The following is an 11,704-nucleotide window of genomic DNA, read 5'->3' on the forward strand; positions in this document are numbered from 1 at the left end:
TACGAATTTATTTGACAGGAGACTGAGGGTTTGGAACAGAAGAAACAGAGTTTGCAAGAAGAGATACAACAGCTGCAACAGGCCAAAGACGAGCTCGAGTTCATCCTGGAGGCTCACAGAGCAGTCTGCCGACTTCGTTCCGCGTCTCCTCCGGATGTGAAGCCCGTGATTACCGATGAGCGTTCGAATCTTAATTTCGAACCGATTCGAAGTTTTTCAATACTGTGAAAATTCGAATCCTTCGAGCATGATTCGATACTTAAAACCCTTGAAACTCTCGATAAATCTTGAATCTTGAATCTTGGTGATTCTATTTTCTATTCGATTCTTCGAAGGTTCGAGAGGATATTTTTTTTTTTTTTTTTTAAGATTTATCAGGACTTTCAAGAGTCTTTAACTATCGGATCATGTTCGAAGCAATTCAATGTTTTCACCACGTGTATATAATTCGAAGCGATTCGAAAGCGTTTCAAAGCGCATCACTACCCGTGATGTAGGATCGGGATCTCCATACCTAGCAAAAAACAAGGAGCAATAACAACGAGGAGGAAAAAAGATTAAAAGGCTTTTTTGCCTTATCTCCCCTCGATTCTTACGTTTTGACGGCCAAATCCGGAGGTATGGAAGCATCTACGACTACACGAGGCAGCGACGATGATGACGAAATTAAAGAAGGATTAATTAAAAAATTGTATTTTTAAAGAAAAAACCAAGCGAAAGGATGCACGTCTCCCGGGGGAGAAAGAATTAAGGATTTTTCTCAGAACCGGGAGAGTGTGTTCCAAGACAAAGAAGTAGAGTACGCTTTAAATATTCAGGGAATCAGTACAGGATAGCCGAGTATTGTAGGATTAGGGCCTTCCCATACCTAAAAAAAAAAAAAAAAAAAAAATAGGAAGAATAATAATAAGGAGGAATTAAGAGGGCGTTTTCTTGGCGATAATAGCCTCGTTTTTCTTCACACATCCCAATCAGATGTACATATTCCTCGTTTTAAATTAATAACTCGTTTCTCCAAAGACGAATAACCGTTTTAATAATCGTATAACGAAACTCTTTATCTCTTTCTCTTTCTCTCCGCATAATACATTCTCGAGAAAACGAATTCAACGAGCCCATCTTCGTTCCTTCGTTCATCATGGCGGCACGTTCTCGTCGCCTCCTCTTTGTATCACACACGCAACTTTCCAATTGTTCAAATTGTTCTTGCGTTCGATCGAAAATTTTATTTTATTCGGGATCATCATCTTCGTTCGATTCTCGTCGATCCTGCCTTCGTTCGATCCCGATCCACGCGTGACAATGTTATCATCCTTCTTGGAATCGCTCTTCTTCACTCACAACCAATACTCTAGTCCGATATATTCGATCTCTCTCGCTCGGTCCTCAATCACTCGACATCCACTTTACTACTTTCACATTTTGTAATTATTATTACTCTACTACAAATTTGTCATTTTTTTTTTTTTTTCTCATCAACTGTTTGTTCATTGTATTTTGAGAAGATAAAGAGACCGTGCGTATTCATTTTTTTTCTCATCGATAGATGAGAAGGCACGCGTTCGATTGCATTTTTCCAAACGGTATTGAAAGATGAATTTCCTGTTTGTACATACGAGGCAAAAGACTCGTTTTTATTGTGAGAAAACGATAAGATAATAAAAATCGACACAATGACAATGTTTATTATATTATATGTATTATCCGATTGTATAAAGATGAACCGAGTTGAACCTTTGGTGTGAGATTCTGGTAATTTTCTTTTTTTGTACGACGAGAATATTTTTACTAGAATCGTGCTACATATATATCGAAAAATTTCAGTATTTGTGTATTATTCTATCATGGATTCACGCGTCGTAAAAAACAAAACTTTGTCGAATAACAATTTGCATCATCACGAAGAATATACTTTTTTGATGAAATTCGATTTTGCTGGTGACAAAAGCAGAGATAAAAAAAAAGGGGGGGAAAGGAAGAAAAATGGGATATTCCTTGTTGATAATATGCGCTTTAGGAAACGTGAATCGCATAGACATTCGAAAAAAGAAGCGAAGTATTTTTTTTTTTTGCATCATTTAATAATGAATACTTGTAAGCGCACAGAGTGTGCGTTTACAGGCAAGTGATATATAATATATTGTACGTAATTGTATTTATTTATTATTTCGTGCGAACGTTTTTACGCAAACGAATTAGAATTATGTAAAAAAAAAAAAAAAAAAAAACCGAGGGTTATTAAAATTTCCACGGTTTTCTCTCTTTTTTTTTTTTTTTTTTTTTCTCTCACGTAAGAAATATCGCCGTGATTGGCGAAAGATTAATTTTTTATAATAATTACCGTATCGTCAGTTGAAAAAAAAAAAAAAAATAAGCCGAGCTTAGAAGTTTAAGACGTTCGGTTTTAGCGCTCAAGAACCATTTCGTAGATTAAGAAACGCGTTTAATAAGAATGGGGCCACCTTTGAATCGTGCCCGATTTTCAATCAATAATACATGCGTCACATAAAGAGCACAATTCAAAGGTAATGAACCAACGGCTCGACGGGAAAATATATATGTATATATTTACACACACACACACACGTATATTTTTTTTTTTTTTTTTTTTTTTTTTTTTTCTATCGACAATTCAGCGAGTCTCCTGTTTTCGTCGCATTCCCATAAGAGAACTGAGGATCGCGTCGAAAATCGCTTCCGACTTAACGCGATTACGGAAAGCGGAAGCGGAAGATTTTTACGTGCAAATGACGTGTTTACAAGTCTCTCACCCTATTACATGTAATCCCTCCATACATATAATATATATACATACATATATTTTACTATGTATGACATTTTTGCATGATCTTTAAGCAATATTAATATATTTATGCGCGGCTGCTGCTTGCGAGGCTGGCCGGTATTTCTTCGATAAGACTTCCTTCTTTTTCTTACATTTTCTCTTTCCTTTTTTTCTTTCTTTTTTTTTCTCTCTCTCTCTTTTTTCTTTCCTTCCTTCTTTTTTTACTATTATATATATATATATAAATATATATAAATATATAAATATACTATGTATAAATTCTTAGATGAATATACCAATTTTTACTCGAGCTGCTCGATTTCAGCCACGTAATCGGCGGCCGCGATCGATGATTCGTAAATAAGAAAAGAAGAATTGTAAAGCACCATTGAAATAAATGCTGCAAATATATTTTGATTAGATCGAATGAATAAAGAAGAAGAATCGAGTATGTAATTTTGTCCAAGAATAATAATGTGTTTTTTTTTTTTAATTTTGCGTATTCACGTTACATTACACATTATTTCGCATGATGAGACGATCTCTCTACGTAGAGATTGAGAAGAAAAAGAAAAATTGATTCGATCAATTTTAATCATTAAATGCATCATTATTAATAATTTTGTAAATAATTTTCATAAATCTATCTTTGTACAATTAAATTCTTAAAATATCACAACGAATAATTTGATTTGAATAATCATCATATGATTTTGAAAGGATTTAATAAAAACCAGTTACTCTTTTAATCGCTTCTGCTTCATTCGCTGAATCCATTAATTCGTAGCGATCGAATTCCAACGTGAACGTTGCATGTCCTGACGAGATTATCCTCACCGTCGTTGAATATCCTAATAGTTCGGCTAATGGGGCAAAACAGTAGACTACCTGTTTTCATAATTCATTATTTTTACATCGTCATTTTTTTTTCTCGATCTAATTGTTACTTTAAAAGAGAGGAAAGGATATCCTTTACCTTGTTCTGTTTGAAGACATCGATGTACTTCACTTCAGCGCGCCTTTTCGCCAAGTCTTTGAGAATAACGCTTAAATAATCTTCAGGGACCACGATCTCCAATCGCATTATCGGTTCTAAAAGGGCAATGCCAGCACTCTTCATCAACTGGAATATAAATTATTAGCAATCATTGTTTTATTAAACGTTATTTAAACGAGCCATACATGTACATAAATAATAATAATAATGTATATAAATAAGACAGATTCAAAAACAATTGTTCCTCTGATAGATTAAAAAAAATTAAAAGAACAAGTAGATCAAGTATTTGAAGTCTGTCACAAGAAAACAAACGAAGAAAAAAAATGTAAATTTTAAAGTATTAAATTTTGCACAAATGTTTTTGCCTTTTGTGAAATAATCTCGTAATTTCATGATTTCTGGATATGTGTCTTTGTTATATAGTATCAGCGAGAAACCTTTAGAGTATTGGAGTAAGCAACAGTCGCAGTCGGGTCGTATTCGTAAAATATTAGATTCGGATTTATTAGAAAATGTAGGTTAATTTTCAGACAGCTGCTGCTATTATCAACTATTGTTTACATTTTTAATCAATGAAATTTAAATTAATACTAAATGGATGGATAGGTGATCGAGTTACAAGATTTCGAGCAACATGGGTATGGCACATCCATCACTTGTCCCTCTGATTCTTCTCAATTTCTCAATATCAAATTACCAATTTTAGTTGTAGTTATAAAGAACTTGAATCTACAATGTCGTATACAATTGCAGGTAATTATATATTCTACGATTTAAATAGAAATCGTTTTAAAAATATATTTCTTATATTTTTTAAATAATTATATTAAATAATACGTTTAATACGTCAAATTAGATAACAGATAATCAAAACTGTTTGCATAATTTTCAATTCACGAATTTGGAATCGGAGAAGCAAAACTCGAAGGCTGTAATTTGTCGCGTGAAGGTGAAGCTGGAAACCGGTTGGAATAAATTAGAATTGAATTTAGCAAGTCTAACTCAGACCGCTTTCAAGCAAGAATATGCTACTGCGCAGAGAATTCAGATTTGCGGCAATTGTCGTTTGCGTAGAATATATTTCATAGACAAACATTATGACGATCAAGAAGTTTGCCCAACGTTGTATCACAAATTTCTTGATTCTTACATGCTGAAATGGGGCATTCACACCGTGGAGAGGGGTACGCAGACTAACGCGAAAAAGATCAAGAGCAAATCGAAGAGTAACAGTTTGAAACTCTCGAAGCAATTCAGCATTGAAGATCTAAGCGCGGGAGAAACTGCTAGACAAAATTGTTCTAAAATTGTTTCAACCGTGTCAAAATTGGCCGACGAGGACTTTTTGAGAAATTTACAGATCAAGACGGATATATTGATCAACGAATTCTTCAATAGGCAGGACACCAAACTTTTACAAGTCTCAGAATTGAAAGACAATACTGCAATGAAGCCTTATGCTTTTCCGATAATACACTCGAAGAAACCGTTCAGTTATAATCGTATTTCGGAAGATGCGCTAAAAAGAATTGGTGTTTTGCGAACGTTTACGGAAACTTATATATGCAATGAGGAAAAACGTAAAGAGAATAAGATACAGGAGAATTGGAAGCATAGATACTTTTTTCCTCAAGAGAAATCTTTGATTAATAACGATTTGTCGAAGAAGATTTTAAGCAAAAAAATATTGGAACGGAAACCAAAATCTTTGCTTCTATTGACTGAATTGAAACCTGATAACAAACAGATCTCCCAGGTGAAGAAGATTGATGAGCAATCTAAACGTGACGAAAGTGTTTAAACTGATATGATTAGTGATTAAATTAAAAAATTAATTGTCAATTGATTTATTTTTAATATTAATTTAATAACAATATTAAAATTTCGTTTCTATTCGTTGTTATCATTTCTTGTAGTTAGAATCAAAAGCGATTTTTTTTTTATTAATACTTTTTTAATCATTACTTACAATATTTGTAAGTATATAAAGAAAAAGAAAGGGAAAAAATGTTTTTACCTGTCTAATACATTGCGAAACAGCAGCATTAATTATCGACGGGGTAGTATTTGGTCCATATTCTAAACTGTGCAATTTAATACCCATATTTAAAACGGGATAACATAATTTTGGTCCGTTTAAAAGAACTGATCGAACACTATTTTTCACAACTTTCATTATATTTTTTGGTATAACATTAATAAAATCCATCGATTTGTCCAATAAGAAAGTTTCTTTACTTTCATAATTTGGTATTAATGACATGGTTATTTTAACATTTGTATTAATATTTCCTATTTTATATTCACTCGAAAAAGTATCTTGAATAGGTTCCTTGATAGTCTCTCTATAGGAAATTTGCAAGGGACCTAAATCAGCATCGATTTTATATTCCGTTTTAATTCTTTCTTTAATAATTTCGAGATGTAATTCACCCATGCCTCCAAGCACAATCTGACCAGTCTCTTCATTTTGAGTAACTCTCAAACTTGGATCTTCTCTTTCAAGTTCTTCGAGAGCCTTCTCTAAAGCTACTTGCATAGATAACGATGGTGCTTCTATCGAACAGAAAAAGACTGGCTCTAATATTTTTGAATTGTAATCGAATATTTTCTCCACATCTTCTGGTTTAACATCTTTTTGCGCTTTCAGTTTTTTTTCTGCTTCTTCTATCGCCGTTGGTCCTATTGTTATTAAATCACCGGCTGAGGTACTTGTTAATCCTGTTATCGCTGCAATATTGCCCTGTGAAATTTGTTTTATTTCTTCATATTCGTCAGCATATGCGATATATAATTTTCCTACTTGTTCTTTTTTTTCTGTACGAAGATTATATAATTTCGTACCTTTCTCTATGCTACCACTATAAATTCTAAAAAATGTGATTGGTCCTTTTTGTTTATCATGAACGACTTTAAATGCTCTGGCACATAATTTATTATCAAAACATTGATAATACTTAGAATGTTTACTTGCATTGGGTGATGGTAAATATAGTAATATACTGTCCATTAAAGGTTGTACTCCTATATTTTTATAAGAACTGCCTAAAAGCACAGGAATACCTTTTTTATTTATGGTTGCTCTGTGTAAAGAATCGGTCAGCATTTGTGATGTTATTGCATCTAAAGATTCCTGTTCTATAATTGTATCGGCCAATTTGTCATCCATATTGGATAATTTATCAGTTAATTCTCTACGCTTTTCATTTGCCATTTCCCATAAACCTTTATCCTTATCTTCAGTTAATTTGAATCTAGAAAGTTTCTTGCCCATATCTTTTTTATCAAATATAATTTTTTCTAAAGAAATAGTATCTACGATTCCTTCTAAAATTCCTTTTTCTTTAATTGGAAATTGTACAGGCAAAACTTCTGTGTGCAATTTAGATTCAATAGATTTTAAACTAGCATCAAAATTAGCATCTGTTCTGTCCATTTTATTTATATAAATAATTCTAGGTATATCATATTTATCAGCTTGTCTACATACTGTCAATGTTTGAGCCTCGACACCTGCACTTCCATCTAATATAACTACTGCTCCATCTAATACCCTTAAAGTTTGCTCTACTTCCATTGTGAAGTCAATATGTCCTGGAGTATCAATTAAATTAATACAATAATTTTTCCATTCAAATGTCACCGCTGCGGAGGTTATTGTTATTCCACGTTGACGTTCCTGATCCATATAATCTGTTACTGTGTTTCCATAATGAACCTCTCCCATATGTTTAATAAGACCCGAATAATATAGCATTCTTTCTGTGGTAGTAGTTTTTCCTACAAAATCATTATCAAAATAATGAATTTATAAAAATAAAAATTTGTATAGGTTAATAGTGACAAGTATTTTTAAACGAGTTATTATAAACGAACCAGCATCAATATGTGCCAAAATTCCAATGTTTCGAATTTTCGAAATTTCGTGTTCTCCATATTCTTTTTTTATAATTGTGGTTCCTTTTGACGCGTATCTTTTTTGAATCGTGCACCATGGAGTCTTTATTAATTTAGATGTAAACATGATTCTTAACCTATACGTTTATATATACTTGAAATTAAAGAATGAAATAGGAATATCCAAAGTTATTAATTATAAACAAGGAATTCAGGATTTACTTAAATACAATAAAAAAACACGTAATTTAAAATGTAATAATAAAAATCATATTATTATTTAAAATATAATAATTAAATCATTTTTTATAATTTCTATAATTTATTATTAATTAAGTATTACACATATCTAGCTTTAATAGTTTTTTCATCATAATAGCTATTAAATTTTCTCCATTTCCTTCTCTGTAAAGGATGAAGTAAACCACCTTTAGGAGCTCTCCTTTGCATTAGTCCTAATAAATAGATGAATTATTCTATTTACAAATTATATAATTATTATATTTTAAACTTATTTATGATTAATATAATAACCTGCATATTGAGCCATTTGGATTAATGAACTAATTCTTTTTTGTTGTATTTCACAAAGACCTGTAATCCTACGTGGCAATATACACCCATCTGATCTAACAAACTGATTTAGAATGAGAACATCCTAAAATATTAAAAATATTAAAATATATAACAGACAAAATATTGTATATGCAATAAATTATCAAAGTCTTACTGTATGTTTAATATTAAGACCAGACGAACAAATAGGACATGCCCCATTTTTAGGTTTTAAAAATCGTTCATCATTTTTATCTGATTTTATTACAGCTTCAATAGTTAAAGTATTTCCTTCTTTCTTTTCGATTACTTCGAAATTTAAAAATATAGGTTAGAAATTATGAAATCATCAAATCATGAAATACAAATTATTATACTTGAATAATTCTCTATTTAATATTACTTACTTTCTTTGATATAACTTGTTGCAGATAATGTTATATTTCTATTTCGTCCTATTGATAATATATTGTTTTCTAAACATTTTATGATGCGACATAATACAGCCATTTTAATATTTAAATGGTTTTTATAGTTCAAAGATATTAAGATTTTTTTATTATTTTAATATTATTCTCAATTAATTTTGTTTTTTCTTGCCTAACTTATTGATTATAAATTTTAATCTATTTAATTATTCAATTTATTTATTTAATTTAATTCAGTTTTTATATATTATAAGCATCTACATCTTATATATTCTACAAATTATATATTATTTTCATTGTGTTTTAATGAAAAATAGCAATATATAATTTTTAATTCATGAATAATTTAATTTATACATAAATTTATCTATTATTTGTAATTAACAAAAGATCTATAAATACCTTTAAATACAATTTAGTGCACAATGACGCATTAGAATATTTATGAAAAAATAAATAATTTATGAAAGAATAAATAATTAAAAGAATTTTTAAAATCTATTGATTTTCAACTTTAATAATTATAATTGTTCAAATATTCTGATTTTTTTACGCGATTGGTATTTCGGAATATGAAAAATAAAATTTCATTAAAAGTTATCTATCCGATACTTCACTATGTAAATACTCAATATGTTTTTAATTAATTTAAGATTATATAAAGAATAATGAACATTATGGTTTAAACATATTTATTTGATTATTATTATTTTTTTTAATAATTATTGTTATTTTATTGTGTTATATATTAGATATTAGAATATTATGAAGTAATAAAGATAATTTTTGGAACTTGAAAAACAATTTCCTTTATTGATATTATTTTTATAAATGATATTTTTTTTTTTTTTTATATAAATTATCATTAAAAAATTTGTAGGAAGAATACGTATTTATGTCATGTACATATGTTTATTTGATGTCCAAATAGAAGATTCTCATTGGTTCATTCATCTATATTTGCATGAAATGTCAGACGACGTGGCTATCGAAATATGGAAGCCGCATCATATAAGTAGCTTAAATTTTTGTAAGGCCACGATATGTCATGTGAAAATACATATTTGTAAAAGTGTTTTTAATTAACTAGTCTTTTACCGAATTGTTATAATTTATTTAATGTTATAAATACGTTATTTTATTATAACTATGGGATTGTGCAAGTGTCCGAAAAGAAGAGTTACAAACTTATTTTGTTTTGAACACCGTGTCAATGTTTGTGAACATTGTATGGTCACAAACCATCCAAAGGTATTATATACTATTATTCAATATATAATTATGAATAATATATATTATATAATTAAGAAATAATTTATAATTATTTACTTACTTTAATAAAAAAAATCATAAATATAAAATTAATACACATAACTTAATTAATTTATAAGTAATTTAATTTTTTCGTTTTTTTTTATGATATTTATAAATATTTATATTTTTTTTCAGTGTTTTTTTTTTTTTATGATATTTATAAATATTTATATTTTTTTTCAGTGTATTGTTCAGTCATATATTTTGTGGCTTCATGATCATGATTATAATCCAATTTGTACATTATGTTCAGTAAATTTAAGTGAAGGAGATTGTGTACGATTAACATGTTATCATATGTATCATTGGACATGTTTGGATAAGTATGCCAGAGAATTACCAGCAACTACTGCACCAGCAGGATACACATGTCCAACTTGTAAAGAACGCATATTTCCAGATTCAAAATTAGTATCTCCTGTAGCAGATGTATTAAGAGAAAAATTAGCAGGAGTAAATTGGGCACGTGCTGGTTTAGGTTTACCTTTGGTATGTATTTTATTTATTTATATAATTATTTATATATATATATATATATATATATATATATATATTAAAGATAAATAAACAGTATATCAATTTATTAAAAATTATTTTTAGCTCAGTGAAGATAGGGAACAAAAACCAGAACAAGAGCATCCTTCATTAAGAATTGAAACTACGTCGTATCAAAATCATACAACATCATCACCATCAACAACTACATCACGTTCTGTTAGCAATGTTAATTCAGTTCATACTAATATAAATAATGTGCATTTAAATAATCAAAAAGTTGGGCCACCCTATTCAATTGTAAATATTGATTCATCTATGGGATTATCACAACCAACATCAAGGAAAGTTTGTGAAGCTTATGATGATCCAAAAGAAATATCCTTTGATCATGATGAAAATAAATATAGAAGAAAATCTGCCATTGAATGGTTCTTAAGATGGTGGAAATTGATAGTTAGTCCACCAACACGGCGTAGAAACTCACCTGGACCATTGTACAAGAGATACGCAGTGCTAGGTATCATGGGTATATTAGCTTTTATCGGAATATTAATTCTCTTCTCATGGCTCGGAAGGATGGCTACAGATGGCGATCCAAGTTACGATCTTCATGCGGATCCTAATATTTTAGTCGCCGACAAATCTGCTGGTATTTAATATTCTCTAGTTTTTTTAAAATCAAAATTTGAAAAAAACTATGAGAATATAATATAAATGATATATATAATATGTGTGGAAGCAATAATTGAAGCTTGTAAAATAATGGAATAACGATAGTCGAACGAATATGTATTCATTGTTTTATAATTTCATTCTAAAAGAATAATTAGCATAAGATATAATGTATTGCTAGCCTTAATATCTGTTAATTTTTGTGTAAAGTATGCCTTAATGTTAAGCTGTATATTTCGATCTGTAAAGACTTATAAATTTACAAAAAGTTTTGTGATTATATGAATCAGTTTTTTATATCATCATGCGCGAAGATTAAGCGAAAACAGCTCTTATATTCCCGATACCATTGCTGTCAATAGAATTAAGCTATATCCAGAAAAGATTTTATTGTGATAGCGATTTTAATCAGAAACATATAATTTTATTATTTATGTTATTACATTTATTTTAAAATAACATTATAATCTAATTAAACTGATTGTTCTCCAATATCAATTCTAATATTTTCAATTTTGTTAAAAGGAATAGGAATACATGTATTGAAATAAGAAA

General features: G+C 29.5%; 5 protein-coding genes across 7 annotated transcripts in view; 3 read left to right on the forward strand and 2 right to left on the reverse strand.

The window, feature by feature from the left end:
• Positions 1-2,228, forward strand: part of LOC724169 (transcription factor kayak) — a 31,542-nt gene extending 29,314 nt beyond the window's left edge. For all 3 annotated transcript variants that reach the window (XM_026441053.1, XM_026441052.1, XM_026441054.1), the window contains exon 3: positions 19-2,228. In XM_026441053.1, the coding sequence (XP_026296838.1) occupies positions 19-228 (210 nt within the window). In that variant the 3' untranslated portion in view covers positions 229-2,228. The remainder of the gene's footprint in view (positions 1-18) is intronic.
• Positions 349-7,843, reverse strand: LOC408831 (ribosome-releasing factor 2, mitochondrial). Its single transcript, XM_006564157.3, has 4 exons — positions 7,662-7,843; positions 5,803-7,565; positions 3,762-3,908; positions 349-3,673 (listed from the first exon to the last, which is right to left on the reverse strand). Exons 1-4 carry the CDS (start codon positions 7,807-7,809, stop codon positions 3,509-3,511), a joined length of 2,223 nt encoding a protein of 740 aa, XP_006564220.1. The 5' UTR covers positions 7,810-7,843; the 3' UTR covers positions 349-3,508.
• Positions 3,915-5,790, forward strand: LOC102655139. Its single transcript, XM_006564156.3, has 3 exons — positions 3,915-4,299; positions 4,392-4,538; positions 4,642-5,790. Exons 1-3 carry the CDS (start codon positions 4,177-4,179, stop codon positions 5,584-5,586), a joined length of 1,215 nt encoding a protein of 404 aa, XP_006564219.1. The 5' UTR covers positions 3,915-4,176; the 3' UTR covers positions 5,587-5,790.
• A 161-nt stretch (positions 7,844-8,004) lies between the features above and the next one.
• LOC551397 (28S ribosomal protein S18a, mitochondrial) lies at positions 8,005-8,802 on the reverse strand. Its single transcript, XM_623791.6, has 4 exons — positions 8,645-8,802; positions 8,413-8,546; positions 8,217-8,340; positions 8,005-8,137 (listed from the first exon to the last, which is right to left on the reverse strand). The coding sequence occupies exons 1-4, from the start codon at positions 8,745-8,747 to the stop codon at positions 8,022-8,024; spliced, it is 477 nt and encodes a 158-aa protein (XP_623794.1). The 5' UTR covers positions 8,748-8,802; the 3' UTR covers positions 8,005-8,021.
• Positions 8,803-9,610: 808 nt separating this feature from the next.
• LOC411081 (zinc finger protein-like 1) lies at positions 9,611-11,429 on the forward strand. The gene is made up of 3 exons (XM_394555.7): positions 9,611-9,916; positions 10,163-10,468; positions 10,580-11,429. The coding sequence occupies exons 1-3, from the start codon at positions 9,815-9,817 to the stop codon at positions 11,132-11,134; spliced, it is 963 nt and encodes a 320-aa protein (XP_394555.2). The 5' UTR covers positions 9,611-9,814; the 3' UTR covers positions 11,135-11,429.
• The last annotated feature ends 275 nt before the right edge of the window (positions 11,430-11,704 follow it).

Source organism: Apis mellifera, linkage group LG5 (genome assembly GCF_003254395.2).
Source record: "Apis mellifera strain DH4 linkage group LG5, Amel_HAv3.1, whole genome shotgun sequence".
NCBI lineage: Eukaryota > Metazoa > Arthropoda > Insecta > Hymenoptera > Apidae > Apis > Apis mellifera.